This window comes from Antechinus flavipes, chromosome 5 (genome assembly GCF_016432865.1).
Source record: "Antechinus flavipes isolate AdamAnt ecotype Samford, QLD, Australia chromosome 5, AdamAnt_v2, whole genome shotgun sequence".
Lineage (NCBI taxonomy): Eukaryota > Metazoa > Chordata > Mammalia > Dasyuromorphia > Dasyuridae > Antechinus > Antechinus flavipes.
Window position 1 is genome coordinate 102,842,440 of NC_067402.1, and position 25,643 is coordinate 102,868,082.

General features: G+C 34.2%; 1 protein-coding gene across 1 annotated transcript in view; it reads left to right on the forward strand.

Annotated features, from left to right (window-relative positions):
- Positions 1 to 25,643, forward strand: part of KDM7A (lysine demethylase 7A) — an 88,008-nt gene that overhangs the window by 38,622 nt on the left and 23,743 nt on the right. Inside the window, exons 4-12 of the mRNA XM_051963531.1 lie at positions 3,886 to 4,046; positions 5,329 to 5,470; positions 5,728 to 5,914; positions 8,501 to 8,663; positions 13,562 to 13,649; positions 14,402 to 14,508; positions 16,707 to 16,798; positions 21,655 to 21,744; positions 25,367 to 25,576. Coding sequence (XP_051819491.1) covers positions 3,886 to 4,046; positions 5,329 to 5,470; positions 5,728 to 5,914; positions 8,501 to 8,663; positions 13,562 to 13,649; positions 14,402 to 14,508; positions 16,707 to 16,798; positions 21,655 to 21,744; positions 25,367 to 25,576 — 1,240 coding nt within the window. The remainder of the gene's footprint in view (positions 1 to 3,885; positions 4,047 to 5,328; positions 5,471 to 5,727; positions 5,915 to 8,500; positions 8,664 to 13,561; positions 13,650 to 14,401; positions 14,509 to 16,706; positions 16,799 to 21,654; positions 21,745 to 25,366; positions 25,577 to 25,643) is intronic.

The window sequence follows — 25,643 nt, forward strand, 5'->3', positions numbered from 1 at the left end:
ATCCAAACTCCATTCCTTACCCCTCCCCATAACATTCCTCATTGCCATCCCTTCAGTCTTCCTACCCCAAATTTTCATTCTAATTTCACCTATCTCTTCTGTTGTGTTCTCTGGAATGTTTGTTCCAGTAAGCGCAGACTGCCCTTCATTTTAAATTTTTTCTTCTCACACATCTGACTTTTACCGGAACCTGGTTTTGTCTTGATAATAATCTTTTCCAGTCCTGGTGCACCTTCCTTCATTGTCTTCTGCTCCCTGGTTGAGGCAGAGGATCTAGAATCCTTCTTTCTCCCTACTTCCATGTACTCCCCTTGCATCACTCTGTAGTCTCTCTTCTTTGGAGGTTCATACTATTCTCATGTACCACCCAATCAAAATCTGATAGCTGTTGTCCCCTTCCTTCCTCAGTGAGTTTGAGACTCTCAGTTTTGGTCCTACCCTTATAATAGAGGACTTCACCATGCATATGGATTCTCCCCAGATACTCTAAAGACTTAGTTACGTAGCTTCCTTATGTTCCTGCACTGCACTTTGACCACTTACAAAGATTGGAGTGCCTTGGATCACCATCCCCCACAAATATACTACTTCCCATTCAAGAAGTCTGAAATCCACTTGTCTGATTCTAATCTCTGAGTTTTTCACCGCTCTTCATTGGACATTACCCTCTTCTTCATCCATATCCTAACCTAGCCCTCTCCCAGGCTGTCTCCCTTGGATTTGTTGTTCACTCCTCTTCTCCCCACCTGGCTTATTCTCTAACTCTTTTGGTAGATCCTCTTCTCCGTGACACCTGGTAATCATAGGGTTCTCTCCCAGGCTTACTTCTCTCTCTCAATGCTGTTTCACTTGGTGATCTCATCAGCATCCATGCATTTAGTTGCCATCTTTGAGCTGATGATTTTTGTTTTTGTTTTCTTTTCCTCCTTTCCCTGCATTTTTTAATTTGAGATTTCTTCCTTTCACATTTCTTTTACCTTGTATGATACACTGAACTCTAGCTTTCTCCTAGCTACATCCAATTTCTTGGCACCACTTCCAAAACTTGCTATTCCTTCTCCTATATCTCCTGACACAGAGAGCCAGGAGGAGAAATTGTTTTGCTCTTTGCTTCTCATTGACAGTTTCAGACACTCCTTAGCTGTTTTTTTTAAAATTCATAACAGAATTCATTATCTTCCCCTATTTCACCAAACCCCCATAACTTTCTGCCCTTCAGCCCCAAATCCATCCCTTACCTCTTCTTACCTTTTAGTTGAAGCCTTTCCTTATCCTTCTTAATTCCAGTGCCTTCGCTTTGTGAATTATTTTTTATTTATTTTGTATGTATTTTGCTTTCATATATTTATTTTACATGTTGTCTTTTTTTATTAGGTTGTAAGCTCCTTAAAGCAGGGACCGTCTTTTGCCTCTTTTTGTATCCCCTGTGCTTAGAACAGTGTATCTGGTACATTGTGGGTACCTAATAAATGTTTTTTTGATTGATTGATGTTGGGGGAGTTAAATAAGAAAAACAAGAGGACCAAACGTGGATTAAAGGCTTCAGCTGCTACTCAGATAGGAACTTTTTGTGGTCCTTTGAGTGTTTTGGCAACACATATAGTAATAACACTTCTTTAATATTATTTCCATAAAGAGGGGAGCAGGAGCAGGATAGGGAATGATAGATATTGGACAAGAAAATTGATGCACTGTTGGTGGACCTGTGAATAGATACAACCATTCTGAAAAGCAGTTTGAAATTATACACAAAAAGTGATTTAAGGGTGCTTGCCTTTTGATGCAGTTTATACCACTACTTTTGTTTATACCTTCCCCCCCAAAATCTATAAAGTGATAAAGAATGAGATAAGTAAAAGAACCAGAATAATTTATACAATAACATCTAACAAACATCATTGAAAGCTGTAAGAACTATGATTAGTACATTCATCATCCATGATTCCAGAGGACTGATAATGAAACATTCCACCTTTTCACAGATAGATTTAGGATATAGAATGAGACCTTATTTTTGCACATAAGTAAGGAGGGGATTAATTTTGCTTGATTATAAATATTTGTTACAGGGAATTTGTTATTTGCTTTTTTTTTTTTTCTCAATATAGTGAGAGCTAAGAAGGAGATAAAGGACTCTGTTAATTAAAATTTTCCTTGTCTATCCCTCACCTCTTTTTAAAAAATAATGTTTAATAATAGTTTTTTTATTTTCTTTCTTTTTTTATATTTTCTTTTATTTTATTTAATAATTACTTTATATTGACAGAATCCATGCCAGGGTAATTTTTTTTACAACATTATCCCTTGCCCTCTTTTCTGTTCCGATTTTTCCCCTCCCTCCTTCCACTCCCTCCCCTAGATGGCAAGCAGTCTTATATATGTTAGATATGTTGCAGTATTGATGCTAAGTGAAATAGTTTTTTATTTTCAAAATACGTGCAAAGATCGTTTTCAACATTCATCCTTGCAAAACCTTGTGATCCAAAATTTTCTCCCTCTCTGCCTACTTCCCCCCTCCCCTAGCCAAATAACCCAATATAGGTTAAACATGTGCAATTCTTCTAAACATGTTTCCAGATTTATTTGCTACACAAGAAAAATCAGATCAAAAATGGAAAAAAGGGGAAAAATAAAGCAAGCAAATAACACCCAAAAAAAGATGAAAATACTATGTCATGATCCACATTCAGTCCCCATAGTCCTTTTTCTAGATTCAGATGGCTTTTTCTATCACAAGTCTATTGGAATTGCTCTGTCTACCTCTTAATACTGTAGTGATTTTGTTGTTCTTTACTTTAGAATTTGAAAACAGACTTATCATGTTAGCAACAGGGTAGTTGTCATGGCAATGAGTCCTTGAGTTCCAATTGCTGGGAGTTTTGTGGGAATTGGGGAGGGCAGAGACTCTGATAGTTGGCTGGAGGAGGGTGTCTTTCCTAGCTCAAAATCTTTCTCCCCTGAAATATGGGGATCCTGAAGAAACTTGATGCCTTTTCTGTGTACCTTTAAAAATTAAAGTTTGAAAAAACATAATTCTTAAAATTAAAATATACATACTTAAAAAAAAAGGAAATATGAAATGGAGACAATTTCATATAGTCTTTTGTATTTTGCTTTGTATACAGTTAGGCTCTTTTTTGATATTTGATTTCTGAATAGAAAATTAAACATGATAAAATTAATATAAATAATTTTTAATATGAATAATACAGCATTCTCATGACTTGGTATATTTTCTTGAAGGTTACAGAAAAGCATGTTATCATTCAAATAGGACACATTTATTAGAATAACAAATTTGTGTCAATATCTTCTATATACCATATCAGATATTTCATTTTTTTGGATTCTATTACCACAGGTCTTGCTTTTTGGCTATAATTCTATCTTTTCCATTCTTCTTTCAGAATGGTTTTTGAAACGGTCTGCCCATCTAGAATGTGATTTCAATCTGAAGAATGGGAAGATGGATTGCATTCTTCACATGGCTAGTTGTAGGGCTTATTTCCATTACAACCATACCTCCTTTTTCCATACCTTCCTTTTTGCTATTCAAGTTCTCAAACTCCCAGATGAAATGTTGGTTCATCTGGATAATTATAACTGCTTTAAGACTCTAGGTAGGAGTTTTGGGGAAAGATGATGAAGGACAAGGAATTTCAAAACCTGACTAAAGTCACTAGAATTTTTCAAACCTTAGTGGAGTAGACAGGAAGAGAGAATTTCAAATGTTAGCAAGAAAAAATAATTTCAAGATAAGAGTATACATGTACATATTTGTACAGATATATACATAAACACACATCTTAGAATATTTTCTATAAACTTTTATTTGAATTTTAAATGAATGATCTCTTGCTAACTTTTTTTTTTATTTTTTTTTAGTGCTGATGAAGTCATTATAAAGATGAATGGTAGCCAGTTGACACAAAGATACCTGGAGAAACATGGATTTGATGTGCCTATTATGGTTCCCAGAATAGATGATCTAGGACTTAGACTCCCTCCACCAACTTTTTCTGTTATGGATGTGGAACGTTATGTAGGTATGAACTTTACACTGAAATTTTAAAATATCAAGGGGAAGATAAATAGCATGAGTAAAAATGATTGCTGTCCTAATATTTGGAATAGATAAGAATTTTTATGTTGGATTCTTTTACTAAATTTATAATTCCTTGGATCATTGAAATATATGTGTGTGTGTGTGTGTGTGTGTGTGTGTGTGTGTATGTCTGTGTGTGTATACATACACATGTATACACACACGCTTGTGTACCTATATATGTATCTATATGTGTAAATGTTTGTGTATGTGTATACATACATACCTAGTCCATGAGTGGTACCTACTAAATGTTTGTTGACATGCAGAATGATAGCCAGAATTGAGACAGAAAAAATAAGCCTTTTGTGGGCTTCCTTATCAGACTTTTTAAAATGCTGCTTTATTCTGACTCTTTAACAAACTCAGTTTTACAATGAAGTTGTGAAATGCACAGTATATTTTGATATTTTATTAAGTCACCTCTTTCAGTAGGAAAAGGAACTGCCTTTTATCATCTAGTTATCTTTTCTTTAAAAGAGCTTGTTAAAGAGAAGACACTATCAAAAATTTTAAAAGCTATATGTGTTATGAATGATTCAACAGGATCACATGCCGTGTATATGTTAACATCTTTTAATTCTTAGTGCTATCAGTGTATTAATTAGGGGATGTTGGCAAATCCCTCTCTTCAGAACTTATAGACTTAGAATCATAGAACTTTAGAGCTAGAAAATGCCTTTAGAAACCATCTAATTCAATTTCATTTTTTTTGATGAAGAAACTGAAAGTAAGGTCATAGAACTAGAGTTGGAAAGGACCTTAATAGTCATGCATTCTAAATCACTCCATTGTGCAGATGAGGAAGTGGAAACCTAAAGAGGTTGGGTGACCCAGTGACAGAACCAGAATTCAAACCAAATTTTTTTGACTCTAAATCTGTTCATCTTTTCATTATACAACACAATTTTGGCTAATCTTTGTGAACAGTTTCCCTTTGTGTGTGTGTGGGGAGGGGGGAGAAGGGGAGATGTTGCTTTTTTTGCTTATGGATTTTGAGTCTGAAAACATGAGCATATGGAGTATATTACAATATATGTAGGTAGTTTTATTTGTAACATTAATTGACTTAAAAAATCAAAATCTAGAAAATATCCTTTTTTATGCAACAAAATTTTATATTTGACTTAGTGGTCATCCCAAATTAATTCAGGTTTTTAAAAGTATTTTAAGCATTTGGGTAATTTATCAAATATTAATTAGACTATAATTTCTCTTTATAGGTGGTGACAAAGTAATAGATGTCATTGATGTGGCAAGACAGGCAGACAGCAAAATGAAACTTCACAACTATGTTAAATACTTCATGAATCCTAACCGTCCAAAGGTGTTAAATGTGATCAGCCTTGAATTTTCAGATACAAAGTGAGTAGTTTGGTTTAGGGGTTACTAATGGGTTGAAGTATAATTTAATGTTAAATTGAGTATGGTAATAAGCATACTCAAATCTTGAGAAATTTTAGAATGGTGATATTATGGGTTTTGTTTTGGAGCAATATGATAATTTTTGAAGTAATTTGTTGTAAAGTTTGATTATATTTGAGGTCTAATTATTTAGAGTTGTTTATGGGGGAGAGATGTTATTGTTGATAAGTTTTCAATTTTATGTTTCTTTTTTAAAGGATGTCAGAATTGGTGGAAGTTCCTGACATTGCCCGAAAACTTTCTTGGGTGGAAAATTACTGGCCAGATGATTCAGTCTTCCCTAAACCATTTGTTCAGAAATATTGTTTGATGGGAGTTCAAGATAGCTATACAGATTTTCACATTGATTTCGGAGGCACTTCAGTCTGGTACCATGTTCTCTGGGTGAGAATGGGTGGCATGCAGTCTTTTAAAAAAAAAATTTCTTTTTATTTATTTGTTTGTTTTTGAAAATTTTGGTAGTATTTTATTTTTCCAATTGCATGTAAAAATTGTTTACGACACTCATTTTTGTAAAATTTTGAGTTCTATTTTTTTTTCTTCTTCCCTCCTTTATCTCTCCCCTCCCAAGACAACAAGCAATCTGGTATAGGTTACAAATATAAAGGCATTTAAAATATATTTCCATATTAGTCATGTTGTGAAACAAAAATCAGATCAAAAGGCAAAAACCATAAAAAAGAAAAAAAACAATTTAGAAAAAGGTGAAAATAGTATCCGTTGACCCCTATCAAGCCTCTATAATTCTCCCTCTGAATGTGGATGGCATTTTCTATCCCAAGTCTCTTGGCATTGTCTTGGATCAATGTATTGCTTAGAAGAGTTAAGTCCATCATAGTTGATCATCACATAATCTTATTACTGGTTACAATGTCCTCCTGATTCTGCTCACTTCACTCAGCCTCAGTGCATGTAAAGCTTTTCCAGGATTTTCTGTAATCAGCCTGCTCATCATTTCTTATAGAACAATAGTATTCATATACCATAACTTACTCAACCATTTCCCAATTGATGGGTATCCACTCAATGTCCAATTCCTTGGGTGGCATGGACTCTTAATTTTTTTGCTCATTGATATTTTAAATATTTATATGTAGTGGAATTTTTGTGCTTTGTGCTATTTTAGTTCTTGTTAGTAAGTTTCCTACTTAAAAGAATCATTTAATAAAACCAAATAAAATTTTCATTTGCCTAAACTGAAAAGAAAAATTAGGAAGTAAGCCAGTGGATGGATTAGGAAGTTTAGTACCTCATCTTTTTCTTAAATAGCAATTCTTTCCTAAATGTTTTCTTTTCCCATTTTTTCAGGTTAAATCTTTTTCCATCTCATGTGTAATAAGGATGTGGGTGGACTTTACTATAGGGTTATGTTATATAATCTTAACTATCCTCTATTTTAAAATTATTTTTTGAGTCATTTCACACCATACTCTAACAATTGTTTCCACACTTGACTTTTCTCATTCAGTTCCTTTCTATAATCTCAAATAATCTGGCTTTCTGTTTTACTGAGATTAAAGTCACAGGTAGTAAGCTCTCGTATTCATTCTTAAAAATTTTAAGGAATTTTGATGCCAGGCCCAGATGACCTAAAACTCTAAGCCACCCGTAGAAGGCAAAGGTTATTAATCAAACAACAAGCTCTTAATACACCTCAGGAACACAAAGGAAAAATAAAATCAGTCTCTGCCCACAAGGAGCCTACATTTTAATGGGGGAGACAACTCGATAAAAAAAAAATGATATAGAATAGATGGAAAGTAATTTTAAAAGAGAAGACTAGCAGCTGTGGGGACTGGAAAAAGCCTCCTGCAGATTGTGGTGCTTGATTAAGGCTTTGAAGGAAGCCAGAGATCTCAGAAAGTTGAAGCAATAAGAGCATTTTACATTGGAGAAAAGGTGCAGAGATCAGATGAGGGAACACCAAATAGATAGTATGGCTGCATTTTAGAGTGTATGGAGAGGAAAGTAATAATATAGAAAGATAGGAAAGGGCTTTAAATCCCAACTGGATGACTTTGCATTTGAACCTGGAGGTAATAAGAAGTAATATGATCAGACCTATATTTTAGTAAAATCCATGGTGGGATGGATTAGAGTACGGATGGACTTGAAATGGGTAATCGAAGTAGAATGTTTTGCCAGAGTGATCTCATTTCTTTCTTTTCCCTCCCTCCTTCTCTTCCTCTTTTTTTCTCTCCCTCCTTCTCTTCATCCCTCTATAGTATCCTGTTTTTGACCTGTTGCCTAATTGTTTTTGTTTATTACTTGAGTGCCCACAAGAACCAAAAGGTCATTGTCTTTCACCCAGTGACCACTGTTAGAAAAAGGTGGACACTGAGTGGCAACTGCAACCATAGCCATAGTCATATGTATAACATATTCTACATAATGGGTTTGTAATTGCTTGAAGTTGAGGTCAGTTTCAGATTCACTGATAGTATTTAGGTCTGCTGCTTTTGGCATACTTACTGATGATGATTTTAGATTAAAGACTTAATTCTGGTATCACTTCTTGCTGTATCTGTAAATGGTTGCAGGATGGGGGCAGCGAGGTGGTGCAGTAGATAGAGCACCAGCCCTGAAGGTCAGGAGGACCTGAGTTCAAATTTGACCTCAGACACCTAACACGTCTTAGCTGTGTAACCCTAGGCAAGTCACTTAATCCCAGTTGCCTTAGCGGAAAAAACAAAATGGTTGCAGGAGCTTTGAAGAGGTTCATATAAACTAGCAAGGATTGATTTTTGTATGTAATAAGTAATTTGTGCTATTTTAGTCCTTGTTAGTAAGTTTCCTACTTAAAAGAATCATTTAATAAAACCAAATAAAATTTTGTAATATGTTTTTTCTATGCTTAAAAAAAAGGAGATCAGAATATCTGACTTGGGTTTCCCTAGTAAAAATTTGGATTAAGCCAAATTTTAGGTTGTAGGTTTTTGTTTCATAAGGAATCCTATTTTCTCTTCATAGGGTGAGAAGATTTTTTATTTGATAAAGCCAACAGATGAAAATTTAGCACTCTATGAATCCTGGAGTTCATCTGTCACCCAAAGTGAAGTGTATTTTGGTGAAAAAGTAGATAAATGCTACAAGTGTGTTGTGAAGCAAGGGCACACCCTCTTTGTTCCAACAGGTAAGCTTTTCTTCCTTCCACAGGTGATTTATAGTTATTCAAACAGAGTCTTCCAATTTTGGTAATGACATAATGGGCCTAGCCTCTAGGTCCAAGCCTGGAATTTGCCTTGGACACCCTGTGAGGGCTCCACATCTAATGCCCACTAATTCTGGTGCTGTGTTTCAGTACCAGGTTTTTTTTATCCCCAAGCTCTGACTGGTCCTAATCCTGCAGTGAAAAACCTGGGGCTATAATTCACATTGTTCCAAGACCCTGAGATGGACTTGGGATTGGTCACTGGCCTTAACCAGATAGGAAGAAGTGTCAGTTGGGTGAGTCTGGGATGTGGTGGCTAGTGCTTTATGTGGCGCTCTGATTCCAAGATTGCCTGACTCGGACGGTAGCCCTGAGTATCGCTGTCATCTTGTTTGTGGTAGCTCTTTGCGATTATGGAACACAAAGCAATATATAACTGTAGCTTTTGTGTCTTTGCCCACCTTCTTTTTAGAGAAGGGGCATTGGATGCCTTGAACAGTAAGCATTTAGAAGAGATGAATGTAGACCAAACCTGACTCTCCACCTCTTCTTGGTCATCTCTGCTGTGTTCCTGGTTCAGGCTCAGATGGAATATGGACAATGGTCATCACTGGTACAGAGATCTTTTAGGGGATGAAGAGGTGGGGTTTTGGGGGAGAAGAAGGATATTGTGGCAAAGAAAGCATGTGACCCATCCCAGCTCATTGGTGATTGTTGTCAATTTGGCTTCCTTGTTTGGGACCTAAAGTCTGACTTGAAGATCACTCAGGTCTTACTCCAGTTAGAGCTTAGACCAGCCTGTAGACCTATGCTAAGAGCAGCTGTCAGGAGAGAATCTGTAAAGGAGGGTCCTGGAGAGAGAGTTGTTCTAGATTCAGACAGGCAATTTCTAGTTCTGTCCTAGAAAGAACATTGGATTGGGAAGGAGGTCTCACTTCTAATCTTGACTCCTATCAATTAGATGTATAATTTTGGATGTCATACCTTGGTACATTAGAGAGAGAGCTGGTGTTATAGTAGGAAGGAATCAGAAGGCCCAGGTCCTAGGCTTGGTTCCACTATTTATTAATACTGCGTGTCCTTAGGCAAGTCACTTCTCCTTTTATGAGCATTGGTTACCTCATTGAGGAGTTGAATTATGTGATTTCTGACTTTTTTTCCTTATTCACATTGTACAGTTTTCACTGAACCTCAGTTTTCGGTATCTAACACATGAATACTGGACTAAATGGACTTCTAAGTTGCCTGCTACCTCTAAAATTCAATCCTTTCTCAATATTCACTTCTTTGACAACCTCAGCTCACTACTTGTAAACTGTTGTGGTCTTGTTTTCAACCTACTTATCTTGGACCAGTGGCCAACCCCTTCAGTAAAGCCCTTTCCTAACTGCTTTAACTCATTCCTCCCTTGGCCTTTCCACATTGTTGTCCATCTAAAAGGGTCTCTCCTGTCTCTCCATGTCTGTCTGTGCTCCTTTGTTTCCAAAGCCCATGTGATGTCTCTGTTCCTTGAGTTCTCTGAGCACTATGCCTGGATTTCCTCATGGTATTTCTGTCATCCTTTCTTAGATTATAGCTATTCTGTATATTTCTTTTATCTCATCAAGCTCTAAATGTCAGGGGGAAGCAATGTATATATTTTTTAATATATACAGAACATATATATGTATGTATACATATATAGTTTGTCAATAGAAAGTACTAATAACTCAGGAAATGCTTTGTGGAGGTGATGTTTTTGAGTTGAATCTTGAAGAAAACTAGGGATTCCAGGTGGTAGAATCAGTCAATCAGCATTTATTAAGCATCTATTATGGGTGGGCATTATGCTAAGAACTGTGCTAAGTCCTGGAAGTAAAACCATGTACATTCTAGGCATGGGGGACAGGCAGGATGAAGGCATGAAGATGGGAAAAGGAGCATTGTATATACAGAAGTGCAATTAGCTAAATCTGGTGTGATTATGGAATTCTGGAGGGGGGGAATGTTATATGAAAAGATTGGGAAAATAGCAGGGGGACAGATTGTGAAGAGTTTTAGGTGAAGAGGTGAATGACTTCAAATTTTCAAACCTGGGTGACTTGGAGATTAGTGGTACCCTCAGCAATAATGGGAATATTATTAGATTTCATAAGTTCATTTTTGGTGAAAGACAGTAACTTTTGTTTTATGATGAATTGCTGATTTGAATTTGAGATGTTTATAAGACATAGATAGAAACGTCTAAGAGGTAATTGGTAATGGTAAGGACTGGAACTCAGGAGACACAAGACTGGATATATTGATTTGGATGTCATCTTCATAGAGATAATCATTGAACCCTTGGAAGTTGATAAGGTCACTGAATAAAATATAAAGAGAAAAGCTAAGAAGGTACAAAGCAGAGCTTTGGGGTAGACTCACAATTATCAGATGATGTGTCATGACACAAATATTGAGTTAGCAGAAGAAGGGGTTATTCAAGAGAGGAATATCATAAAAATCCAAAGGGGGAACACAATCTCCTTTAGTAGAAAATTGTCAATAGAATGGTTTAGAGCATTGCTCCTTTCTTGTATCATGGATCTCTTTGGCAGTCTGGTGAAGCCTATGGACCTCTTTTCAGAATTATGTTTGTTCCTTCATAATTGAAAGAAATGCTGAATTTCAGTGAGAGGTTAGTGAAAATAAGAAGTTCATTTTTTCCCCAATCAAGTTAATGGATCCCTTAAAAATTATCCACAAACCTTTTAGGAATCTTTGGAACATAGGCTAATAATATCTAGTTGAGAAGGAGATTGAAAAAAAGGCTATTAAGTGTAGCAGTTAAGAAATCACGAATTTTGTTTTGCATGACTTCACATGTGGTTTCTTAATTGTGGGTGGGGATAAGGGAGAGAACCTAGAACTCAAAAATCTTAAAAAGATATATGGATGGATATAACTGGAGGAAAATACTAAATAAGATTTTTTAAAAGTAGTGAGTTTTAAATCATTTATGTTATTCTTCTGGCACTCTATGGCAAGAGAATCTCTATTGCAAGAGAAAGGTTGGTATGCTGCGTACTTTACTATTAACAGACCTATGGGGAGCAGGGATTGGTTCTTTTGTGGATCAGAGGCCTAATATCATTCCTTATTGTTTTCCTTTACATTATTGTGGTTATTGTGTGTAAATTGTTTTTTTGAGTTTTCTTCCATCGCTCTACATCAACTTATTCAAGTCATCCTAAGTTTTTAAATTCTTCAATCAATCAAATATTTAATAAGTACTTATTTTGTGTAAGGTTCTATCTAGACCCTAGGGATATAAGTTTAAAGAGTGATTCAATCCCTCCTCCCAAAGAGTTTTCATTCTAGTGGGAGAGATAAGTACATACAGATGATGTAAATATCAAATAAACCAATATAAATACATACAAAGAAGTCAAATACAATGTTATTTAAAAAGGGAGAACATCTAGTGATTGGGAAATCAGAAAAGCTTTGTGTAGAAATTGGTTTTGTTCTTTATTTTAAAAGATTGGCATTCTTTGACACAGAAAAGGAGAGAATGGCAGGACATGGTTGTATGGCATGTGCCCTGAGGAGCAGAGAAGAGACCATTTTGATTGAATCACAGAATACAGAAGAGAGATGGAAGGGGGATGTTTAGTGACAGTGGGAAGACAGATTGGGATCAGGTTATCAGACTTCAAGAGCTGATAGTAGGAAATCATTGGAATTTATTGAGTAGATGAGTGACATGGTCCAATCTTCACTTAAGAAAATCAATTTGGTAACAGTTTGTAGAACATCATGAACGTGTGACGAGAAGTTTGAGGTTGGATACCAATGAGGGGGCTATTGCTGTTATTTGGGTGACACTTGATAGATGTGTGAGTGGAAATAATGGATCGGATGGGGGGAGTATTGTGGAAGTAGACACAGCAAGATTTGGCAGCTCAGGGAGAAGTTAAGAATGATGTTTACGGTTTCGACTCTTGAGAGATGGGAAGGATGGTGATGCTCTTCAGTGGAAATGAAGAAGTTTGGAAGAGGGGAAAGTTTTTGGAGGGATAGAAAATGAGGAAATCTGTTTTAGACATATTGAAGATCATAGATTGTGAGCTAGAAAAAACCTTAGAGGCTGCAGAGGAGGAAACTGAGGTTCACAGAAGTTAAGTGATTGCCAAGGAGCACACAGATAGTTAATATCTGTGGCAGAATTTGAACTCATCTTCCTAACTCCAGCTCTCTTTCTACTCATGCCACAATTTGTTCAGCCAGCGCTCTCTTTGTTTTTTGTTCATTGCTACCACAAAAATGCTGCTGTAAATTATTTTTATATACATGCAAAATTTTCTTCTATCTTTGACCTCCTTGGGGTTGACTATAAAATAACTTAATCTTTCATACTAAGTGTTTATAATTGTTTACTTTAAAAATTAAACATCAACCATTTCCCTATTATATTTTTGTGACAAAATGTCAAATTCACTTTATATAATTTCAGCTTTTCCAGGTGTAGAAGAAGAATACCTGTAGGTGTAATGTTTCATACCAAATCCTGGGTATAGCTGCTGCTTCTGGGGCCCCACCTAGAATTGCCCCTCTAGTAGTACCTGGAACTATTATAACCCAACTTTTCTGTTCTCATTTCATATTTTACCTGATTGCAAGCCTAGTCTTTTAATGTACAACAATTTGTACTTGAAAAATAAAATCCCTTCTCTTATATTTGGACCTTTTAATAATAATTTATCATTAAGTAGATCATTTACTTTTTTACATTTAACAAACTATGTTATTTTGGTATATTATATAAGGGGATTCTTTTCCATTAACTACTTATAATGACATATTTTACTGGTTGATCTCATACTTGTTTTGCTTCACACTGATATATCTTGTCATTTCAGGGTGGATTCATGCTGTGCTCACATCTCAGGACTGTATGGCTTTTGGAGGGAACTTTCTACACAACCTTAATATTGGCATGCAGCTCAGGTTGGTTTTGTCAGTATTTAAAGATCTTATATTTTTTCCTTTCTCAAGTAGAAATGTTCTTCAAGTTTTTAAAATAAAAAATAATCATCTAGAATATGTTAAGGTGAGATCACTGGAGAACAGGATATGGGTACTAGAGAGGAATTTTTAAAAAAGACTTTTAAAGATTAATTTAACAACTTTGGAGCAGATTTCAATGTATTTCATTTCTTCAAGAAAAAAATTTATATCAAGAGCTGAAAAAATATCTGCCCAAATTTAAACTTTCAAGCTATACATGAGCTTTGTTTTGGCATTTACTGGATGAGCAAGACAATTTAAAGATTGGCCAAACTCAATTGTGCAACATGGTGCTAACAAAAGAGCAACCCAAAATCAGGATTGTTGCCTGAACACCTATTTTACTTGTTGCCCAGCATGTGGAGCTGTTTTCTAAACATATTGTTTTTATTTATTACAGTGGAATCCTGATAAAATTCCATCTGTTAAAAGATCACACATGGGGTTTGTATCCTAGTTTTCTGAAGTCCACCTTTTTCCTTACAAGTGCAGCAAACTTGATAAGCCCATCACCTGGATAAGATCATAGTTCAGTCTTGTCCAAATGTGGTCTTGTTAAGGTTTGACTGCATAATACTTTGTCTTGTACCTCATGGCCTGCTTATTTTATTTTTCTCAACATTATATCAGTTGGGTAAATATATTTAGTTTTAATACTATATAATTATAATCCTTAAATATTATTTATTTAGGTGTTATGAGATGGAGAAGAGACTAAAAACACCTGATCTTTTCAAATTCCCTTTCTTTGAAGCCATATGTTGGTTTGTAGCCAAAAATCTGCTGGAAACTTTGAAAGGTAATTATTTCATTATGAACCTAACTTGCTAAATGCTATCTCATGATAAACAGAGAACTTCTCAAATGCCAACCTTTTGAGTTGCATCTTTCCCAAACTTATTTCAAGATTAATTTTTTAAAAGTGTAAAAAAAGTTAATGACTGTGATTTCTTGACAACCAGAGAATCCTTTTTCTTCTTTTTTTTTAATCATCATGGAATATTAAATGTTGACATTTCGTATGTCAATCATCTCATCTGAGAACAACTGTTGGACTGGTAAAATTTCATTCTTACTAGTTTAATTCTAGTTATTTTCTCTTTCTTATTTCATTTGTGCTAGTATAATATTAAAGTTTATAGAATGTCCAATTTAATTTTTTTGTCTAATTTCATCAGTCAAGTTTTAGAACTAATTTCTCCAGATGATATTAATGAATATAGTGTAAAGCTGGAAACTGTTATTTCCCATAGAAGAACAGAAGTAAACTTACTGAAGGAAGAAAAGAAGATAAATATTTCAGAGCTTTGTCTTTCCATCATCATATAACAGAAATAAAAAAGAACATTACTTCCAGGATATTATGAGTACTATAAAATTAGAAGATCCCCCCACTATTCATTATTTCCCCCCTTTTTTTAATGCATGTACTTTGGGGAAGGGGAAGTACATCAGTCTTTGTTCTGGGCAATAAGGCAAATGTGGTGAGGAGCCCATAGGATCAAGGTGACTGGCTGTGACTTAATAAAGAAAATCTAAGACTGATTTAGTAGCATTGGTTTACAAGTTAAAAAACTTATATTTTTGATGTCTTGATATAATCAATGTGTTTAACAGGTATCTATCAAGATTGTATCTTAACATAACTTTTTTCCAATCATGTTACAATGATTCTACCAATGCCATAAGAAAAAACAATTTTTTTCAAGCCTTGTTTTCACAGCAACCTAAGTTGTAGTGTATGTATGAGAGCAAATTTTAAGATAAACCAATAGAAGTTTCTTTACTTTTAGCTAGCCTTGAAATTTCACATTGGAGATCAGGCTGGTTTTGCTATATCTTTGGGTTGCCTTATATTCTAATTCTTCTACTCTACCCTTGCCAGATTGGCTAGTTGACTATCAGCTGTACGTTTTAAAGATATCCATATTTTTATACTCATTTAAAGATACCTAAATATTTCTTAGTAAACAAAATTCATTTAAAAATATTAAAGACTTGGGGCAGCTAGATGACTTAATAGATAGAGCACCAGCCCTGAAGTCAGGAGGACCTGAGTTCAAATGTGACCTCAGACACTTAATACTTCCTAGCTTTGTAACCCTGGGCAAGTCACTTTTTGAGAAGTCAGAATATCTTGGAAGAAATAGCATTTAAAGTGTCCGTTGAAGGATAGATACAATTTCAGAAGAGATTGTGGATTCAGAGGAGATGGGCATTCCAGGCATAGAGAATAGAGTGACACCGAAGAGGGAATGTGTTTGATCTTTTTAGAAAATGATGATTTTTGCTGTTTCCCAGTGAACATGCAGCCTTTTTTTAGTTTAAACCCAAACATTTTACATTTTTAAAATCTTTTATTGGTGTTTAACTTTCCAATAGCATTCCTTTCTCCTCCCTACAGTAGAAGTCTCCCTTGTAACAAAAAATGTTAAGTAAACCAAACTGTCACTGTATTCATCCCAGACATCTTTTACAATATCCCATATCTATCATCTTCTCCTGGGAATGTTTTTGTCATATGCCCTCTGGAACCAGGTTTGGTTATTGCATTTAATCTTTTAAATTGAATTTGACCCTTTAGTATTATTTTCATTTGCATTCTTGTTTATTTATATATATATATACACACACACACACACACACACACACACACACACACACACACACACACACACACACATATATATATGTATATAATGTGTGTGTGTGTGTGTGTGTGTATTTTTCTTGATTCTTTCTTTGTCCTGCATCATTCTGTATAAGTGCCCCCTTGTTTCTCTGAATTCTTCATATTTGTCCTTTTTTATGGTATAGTACTATTTAGATGACTATCATAGCTGCTGTTTATCTTCCAAATGTTATCTGGGTCCTTGATTGTGACTTATATGAAAAAAATTCCTTTTAACTGTTAGTTTGGGTCTAAACTGCTTTTACTGTTATTACCTATATAATATGTAAATATGTGTAAATGCCTTTATTCCTTTTATTTTCCAGAATTGAGAGAAGATGGTTTCCAGCCCCCAAACTACTTAGTGCAGGGAGTCAAGGCATTGCATACTGCTTTAAAATTATGGATGAAAAAAGAAGTAAGCCATTTTCTTTGTAGTTCTAATGATTATTTTTTTATCAGATAAATTGGTTTTATGATGCTAACATTCTGGATGTGAATCTCAACAAAACCTTGAGTGAAATACTGGAGGAATAAAATAAGGTTTTATTGGTAAACATTTCATTGTCAGTCAGATGTATGTTAACTTATGCCATATTTAAGATATGACCTAGATCTATATCTGAAATCAACCTGCGTTCACAAAAAAAATCACTGAGTTTGAAAGTGGAGGATGGGGTAACGGACCTCATTTGTCCTTTGTATAATTCTGGTTACTAATGAAAAATAATCTGTAGTCATCTGGTCTCTGCTTGACAATCTGCAAGGAAATTAATCATAAGGGTGAGGGAAGAAAGTAAATATGCATATATATTCATACATATACACACATACACAATACATAGATATGCATACAGATATACATATACATATATGTATATAGGATGTAGAGTAGAATAGGAATGTTAAATCCCTGGCATGAGCTCTACTAGCAGAAATAGAGCATAGAATACAAGTATGAGTTGGCTAGTATTATCCCTAAAATGAAGTTTTATAAAGTATATATATACTTTAAAAAAAATTTTAAATATATTTATATATTTTTATTTATATAAATATATATATTTATAAAGTATATAAAGACAAAATAAATATTTGTTTAATCCATAACTCTTGGAATTGAAATTGGGTTCTTCAAAAATACCTTGAGGCATGAGGGAAGTGGTGTTGGCAGAATATTCTTCTAGTAATTCTTTGTCAATAAGCAATTTGTTCAGTCTGTTTATCAAGTACAGATCATTTTTGCTTTGGGTAAGGCAAAATGGGGCAGAAGCAGGTTTGAGAGAACACTATGGTAAAGTTAATATTGGGAGTTTTCTTTATTGCTGATTTCTTTCGGAATTTTTTGCTTAAAGTCATAATGCAAAGAATTTACCTATCTATATACCATGTTTCAATTCAGTAAACATTTGTCAAATACCTCTTATGTATAAAATATCATGTTTAGGTACTAGGGATATAAAAATAAAATGGAAAAATTGTCTTTAGCTTCAAGATTACATCAGCAGCAGGAAAGGAGCTAATTAATAGAGAAGGAAAAAGAATATTCATGGGTAGAGGGGTTAGTATCGGCAAACAAGAGGGTGACCTTTTGTTCTGACACTGAGACAAAACAGGTGAAAGGATCCTAGGCAATCTTAGATGAATTTGAGTGTGAAGATGGAGATCATAAAAAAGATGGGTTCTATTTTCTCAGTAAAGTAGGAGACAAAATCTTTGGCTTAGAGGAAGGAGTAAAAGGGGTTTGATGAGAGAAGATAAGAAGTAACTCCTGGAAAAATATGACTATATTCAATTTGAACAATTAAAGGGTACAACAGTGAGAGCCCAACTGAGATCAGATTATAAACATTGATAGGTAACCCAGTCCCTGGGTTGCATGATTTTTATAGCACTGGGGAGAATAACAGATCAGGAAATTGATGGAGCTTTGACAAAGTATAAATTGTAATAGAGAAAGGGAACTAAATATTCAGGGGGAAAAAAGTCTGTAGAAAAGAGAGAGAGCACTTCATTAAGAACCAAAGGATCTGTTTTTCAGATCCTGGTTATGCTATTTGTGTGACCTGGGCAAGTGACTTCATCTCTCTGATCTTGTCTTTCTCAAGCTTCTTTCTCTCTAAAGTGCAAGAGTTGGACTAAATGGCTTCAAAGATCCCTTCTGTTTTTTTTTTTTTTTAATTGGTGATCTATAAGCCTGTATGTAAGCCTCAGTGGTAGATGCTGTTGAAGATGGAACAAAATTTCAGACTTATCTGACTTCAAGAATGCAACATATCCCTGAGAAGATAAGACATAATAAATATATGAAAAAGACTTATTACATGCTTACCATATGCTAGGGGCTGTGCAAAGCCTTGGAATATAAATTTTAAAAGCAAGACACTCTGCCTTTAAAGAATTCATTTCAATAAGGGACAATCATACACATTGGAGAGTGGTGGCCAAGAAGGAATGTTGGTCGGCCATATTACAAGGATGGTGAATAGTAGCTAATGAGTCCTTTTCAACAGTGATAGTTTTAATTTGATTACTGTTTTCAGGGCAAGAGATGCCTTAGGGTGTACATGGCAGGAAGGTAGCCAGGGAATTTTGAGACTGTCTTGGTTATGACTTTACTACTCAACACAAGTCTCATCAATTATTCTGGAAGGTTTTTTTTTTGTTTGTTTTGTTTTTGAGATGGCTTTGCTTTTGGAAGGCTTAAAAAGAATTAATTAGTCTCAAAGATCTTCAGAGATAGGGATAGTTTTGTTGCCCACCAAATTGTCTGCAAATGGAACAGCTCAGAGCTACTTCGAATATAATTCATGATACATCATTTGAACCGCATTGGTAATTTTAAGTCAGGCTAATTTTCTGGGTATCAAATTAGGCTTTTTGTATTTAGTAGTTCTGTAAGCAGTTCATTTGATGACACAGTTTAGTTTTGCTCTTTAAAAGCACCAGCCTCTCTTTGGAAATTTTTTCATTCTAATCAGCAACGACATAGTCATTTTTCAAGATGTCATTTCATTTTATTTGTTAGAGTACTTCAGGTCATAATCTTTCCTCTTCCTCAGTAACAGTATTCATGAATTCTAGTGATAAGACACATTATGTTTTCTGGATGTGTTTTTTCTTTTTATTTATTCCCACTATCTAAATTGTCTCCATTGTTTTTGCACTTATTTCACCTGTTGCGATAGATTTACTTTTCAAACTGTTTCTTTTATTTATCACAAAGCAATATTACTTCATTTTAAAAAGCTGGAATAAAAAAATTTAAGATCACTAGATAGTTAAAAATTTCAGATATTTCTCTCTAACAGTTCATGAGTTACTACAGTTTTATATTGGAAGATTCTAAAAAGTCATCTTAATAAATTGTACTCACCAAAATGAATGGTTATTGAAATTTAATGGGTCTAGTTTGCAAGAACCTATTAAATAGTTGCTTCATTAATTAACAGTTGTAACAAATTTACCATGTTAAGTCTCACTCTTGCTGACTTTTATTTTATATTAAAAAATATATTTATGTAGGATTTGTACTGATTTAATATCCAATAATTTGGAGATAGCAAACTCAAATGTTTGCTGTTTGACTGTTCTTTACACCTGTTTATACTCCTTCTTCATGTTGGTCTCTTAGAATCTCCAGCTTTCCTCAAGATTTATTGCATGAGCTGTTTCTCACACGGAACCTTTCCTGAACTTTCTAGAGCATCCACCTTCCTGAAATTACCTTATGCAGGTCCCTAAGCCTTTCTGAGCCTGAGTTCTTCATCTATAAAATGAGACTGCCTAGATGATTTTGAAGTTCAGATCATTTCCAGCTCCAAATCAATGATCCTGGGAATATATAAAAGTCCCCAAAGAATTTGAATTACTTTTTAACTTAAAGGTAATGGAGATACTGGTAGTGGAGACAAATAGGCTACAGAAAGAGCTGCATGTGAAAAGAGGTATAACAAGTAATATTAGAGTAGAAATAAGAGGTGAATAGTGATGTACAGTGAGTGAGTGAGTGAGCAGTGGCAGACAAGGAGGATCTTTGCACTTATTGAGTACCAAAACCAAGAGACCCCCAGCAGATTGAACTCAAGAACACTTGAAAAGTTAAAACAGCAATATGATAACAATATGAGATTTTGTGTCACAGAATATTTTATGGTAAATAGTGCATAAATTGTCTAGCATTATATATTAAATAAGTTACATTCAAAGTGTTTATATGACATTCAATGTTTAGTTTTTTTAAGGATACTTGTTAATTTTCACTATGTTGTAGGCAAAAATGATTTTATTAGAAGATGAGAGGAAGTAATTGCTTTTATTTGAATAATTGAATGGGTTTTTTTTGAGGGAATTACTATTTAGAGGTGGATATGTGAATATAGCTATAATAATTGCTGTTTATGTAGCACTTCAAAAGTTTTCAAAGTGTTTTATATAACATTATTTCACTAAATCCTCATTATCAGCCCAGAGAGGTAGGTACTATACAAATATTATTTCTCCCCTCCCCCCTTAACTGGCTCAGAAAAATCAATCGACTTGCTCACTATTAAGTTTGGAGTCTAGGTTTGAAGCTTCCTAACTCCAAACCCAGTATTTTATTCCTGGTTACCTCCCATATGAAGGTTAGATTCACAGTTTTATAGTTGAAGAATCAAGTATTTATTAAGTGCCTACTATATGTAGACTCTGCTTAAGTAACAATGTCATAACTTAGAGTTCTTTTCTACTGGTAAGATTTTTTGTAACTTGGTTTTTATTGAGGAAGGAGAAGGACACACAGTTCCTCTATTTTTCATATTAGAACTCCTATTAAAGGACTAGGGTTATTTTAGTATATATCCAAAAACTTGTGAGAATTGAAACAAAATTTAAGCTTATTAACGTCTTAATATATGTGAATATAAAACTTAGAAAATTAGTAAGTTAACAATACTTAGGATGAAATAAATAATGATAGTTCTTTAATATTTACAGAGTACTTTGTTAAGGCAGGCAATATGAGTGCTATTATCACCATTTTATGAAAAAAAAATTGATATTGTAGAAGTAAAATTACCTCACCTATGGTCACAGCTAACATGTAAGAACCAGATTATGAATTCAGGTTTCTTTAAGTTATATTTTTTTACATCATACTATGCTGCTTATTTATTTAGATGTGTTTATAAAACTTCTAAAATGAAGGAAGTGATTATGTGGATCTTTAGCTTGCCTGGGTATTTTTATGAAATACTAACTTTTATTTTTGTTTCATTATGTATCTAAATACAGCTTGTATCAGAACATGCCTTTGAAATTCCAGACAATGTTAGACCGGGACATCTCATTAAAGAACTTTCTAAAGTAATTCGTTCAATAGAGGTAAGAGTAGAAATAGTTATCTAAATGAATATTAAAGTTCTGATTTTTTGAGGCAGATAATTATAATATTCTAAAATAAACTTTGGAGAACTATTCCTTGCTTTAGAAAATGCTATATATGTTAGATCTTTTAAAATGCTAATTTAACATTTTAATTTCAGAAAGTTTTAGAGTAAATTGGGGACATGTAATAAAACTATGTTTTAATTGGACTCACTAGGAAGCATGCCTTTGGGGGATATTCAAAGAAGGAAAAAAAAGACATTTAATACATTTTTGAGCATAGGCCTAAAATCAGAGAGCCATCCACAGTTTTCATGCATAACTTCTTATAACCCCTAAGAGATTAACAAATAATCAGTAATTAGAGAGCTAACACAACTATAGCTGAGGGAATGGAGTTAGTAAGCAAAGAAATTTATAGAAATAAATCTTAATTTAGTAGGACAGTGTTTTATAGGATGATCAATATAAGTCATTGAAGAAGAGAGTATTAGGGATACTTGATTATAGGGTGCCGTTTGTAGAATAACCATAAAGCCAAAAGATTAGTTTTAAATTCATTAAAGAACTTTTTTGGCAACTACTTCAGGGTTTGAAGGATAGTCACTAAAACAATTCAATTCATACATATTTATTAAGACCCTTTTATGTATGAGACACTGCACTGATGTAATAAAAAAATTTTTTTTTCTTCTCCTCAAGGAATTTGCATTTTATAGGGAGAATTCAACATGTACACACATAAATATAGAATAATTTGGGAAGAAAGAGGACTAATAACTGGAGAGTCCAGGAAAGTCTTTAAAGAAGAAATAAATGGCATCTTGAGCAGAATCTGAAAGAAAAGAAATAAAGACTTCTGAGAGGCAGCAGTGAGAGATAAGGGCTTCCCAGGCTGCAGCTTGGATATAGCATATGTTGAAAGAGGAGAGAATGATGGTGGTTCAATTAACAGTAGAGAAGCCAGACTAGCTATAAGCTAGTAGTCTAGTAATAGCTGGTATCTCTGGGGAAAACTAGACTGGGATTTCATTGGCATATGAGACTGGCTTACCTTTGTGCAATTTATTGTCTCAGATTGTTGCCTAAACCTATAAAGTTGCTATAGACCTAAGTCTTCTAGCCTCAAGTCTTATTAGACATTGTACAATGCTGGTTCTCTGTGTAAAATACTTTATATACGTTAATCTCATGTGATCTTCAAAACAACTTCAGGGGATGATTTCTGTTATTTTCCATTTTATACACGAGAAAACTGACCTAAGTTAATTGACTTGCTTCTGTACTTGTTTGTATAGTTAAAAACAAAAAATTATAAATACTCTCAGTATAATCATAGTGAGAGTTAATAATATGTAGCAGATAGACAGCTGATTTCAGAGTTAGGAATATCTGAGTTCAAATCCCACTTCTGACATAAACTGGCTGCATGACCTTTAAACTTTTGTTTTCTAGGCAGCTCTTTAAGAAAAGTATAAGTAGGAAAAAAACTAGGATTTCTAAAAAGTAATAAGAGGCTTCAATAAATTTTTTTTCTGTTTAAAAAAAGTTTTTATTGGTATCTTTTGTTTTTTACATTACCTATGCTTCCCACTGTTCTGCAGAACTAATCAACACATCAAAATTTTTTGCTGTTATATGCAGTCTTCCATACCCATAATTCTCCTTCCTCTGCAAAAAACTAAAAGGAGATGTCTTCTCTTCTCTTTTTCTGTAGAACTAAGTTTTAATTCTGTAGGTTCAGCTTACTTTGCTTTGAATTCTTTTCTACAAGTCTTTGCTTCTTCGTATTCATCATCATTATTGTTTCTTATAACACAATGATACTGTATTATATCCACTTACCATAATTTGTCTATCCATTCTCCAGTCAGTGGACATGTACAGTGTTTCCAATTTTTGTTATCTTGGAAAGTATTGTCACAGGTATTTTTGTGTATGTGAGATCTTTCGTTTTTGTTTTTTTTTTTTTCTTCTCCCCCTCCCCCCCTTGACCTCTTAATTATATGTTTTGCTATGGAATCTCTGTTACCTTTTTAAATAATCTTAATTATTTTCCAGAATGATACAACCATGATGATCTGTTTTTTGACCTGTTTTTGTTTTTTCCACACTCCATAATAATAATTAATTTTTCCCAATTCTTACCATTTTGTCAATGGGCAAAGTGTTATAGGCTGTAGTTCTGATTTGCTTTTTTCTTATTATTATTCTCTTGGGGGCATTCTTTCATGGAGTTATTAATAATTTGATCAGTTATCTGCTTGGGAATGAAATTTAGAGTTCCATATGTTAGGAGGAGTGTTGGAAATCAAATATTTATCAAAGAGATTTCTCACAAAGATTTTTCTTTTCCTAGTCAACTGTTGGGGTGCCCTTTTTTCCTCAGTAATATTTTATTTTTCCAATTGCTTGTAAAGATGGTTTTCAGCATTCATTTTTGTAAGGTTTTAAATTCCAGTTTTTTTGTTTTGTTTTGTTTTATTATAACTTTTTATTGACAGAACATATGCCTGGGTAATTTTTTACAACATTATCCCTAGCACTCACTTCTGTTTCGACCTTTCCCTCCCCTCCCTCCACCCCTTCCCCTAGATGTCAAGCAGTTTTATACATGTTAAATATGTTATAGTATATCCTAGATACAATATATGTGTGCAGAACCAAACAGTTTTCTTGTTGCACAGGGAGAATTGGATTCAGAAGGTAAAAATAACCTGGGAAGAAAAACAAAAATGCAAACAGTTTATACTCATTTCCCAGTGTTCCTTCTTTGGGTGTAGCTGCTTCTGTCCATCATTGATCAATTGGAAGTGAGTTAGATCTTCTCTTTGTCGACGATATCCACTTCCATCAGAATACATCCTCATACAGTATCATTGTTGAAGTATATAATGATCTCCTGGTTCTGCTCATTTCACTTAGCATCAGTTCCAATTTTTTTTTCCCATCTTCCCTTACTTCCCTCCTCCCCAAGGCAACAAACAATCTGATAAAGGTTATACATGTACAATTATTTTAAACATATTTTCATATTTGTCATGTTGTGGAAGAAAATGAGAACAAAAGGAAAAAAATCATGAGAAAGAAAAGGTATACTTTGATCTGCATTTAGTCTCTGTATTTCTCCTTCTGGGCGCAGATAACATTTTCCTTCCCAAGTATGTTGTATTGCTGAGAAGAGCTAAAATTGTGATCATTATATAATCCATTAAATTAATGTATCATAATTTATTCAGTCATTCCTCAGCTGGTGAGCATCCACTCAGTTTCCAATTCCTTGCCACCACAAAAAGAGCTGCTATAAACATTTTTTGCACATGTGGATTCACTTCCTTCCTTTATGATCTCTTTGGAATATAGACCCAGTGTAGACACTGCTGAACCAAAGCAAATGCACAGTTTGATAACCCATTGGGCATAGTTCCATATTGCTCTCCAGAATGGCTGGATTAGTTCACAGCTTGGGGAGCACATCTTTTTGCAGATATTCTTTGCAAAGCTTTGTGTCCCTTGATTCAGGGATTCTGAAACTGAAATTTTTTTTCATAATTGCTTTTAAGTAATTGAAAATATGGTCTTCCTGTGTTTTAAACTGAATTATTCTCAATTTTTGAAGGAGGAAAACAGTAAGCCAGTCAAATCTCAGGGAATCCTCACTACATGCCCAGTTTCACGATCCTCAAATGAAGTATCCTCCCCATACCATTCCAGAAGAAAAATGCGAAAACTTCGAGATCATAATGTTAGAACTCCTTCTAACCTGGACATTTTAGAACTCCACACAAGAGAGGTGCTCAAACGACTAGAGATGTGTCCATGGGAAGAGGCAAGTATGATTTTCTTGAAGGTGGGAATAAGAAACAAAATGATCTTTGTAAGAAAAACATATAACT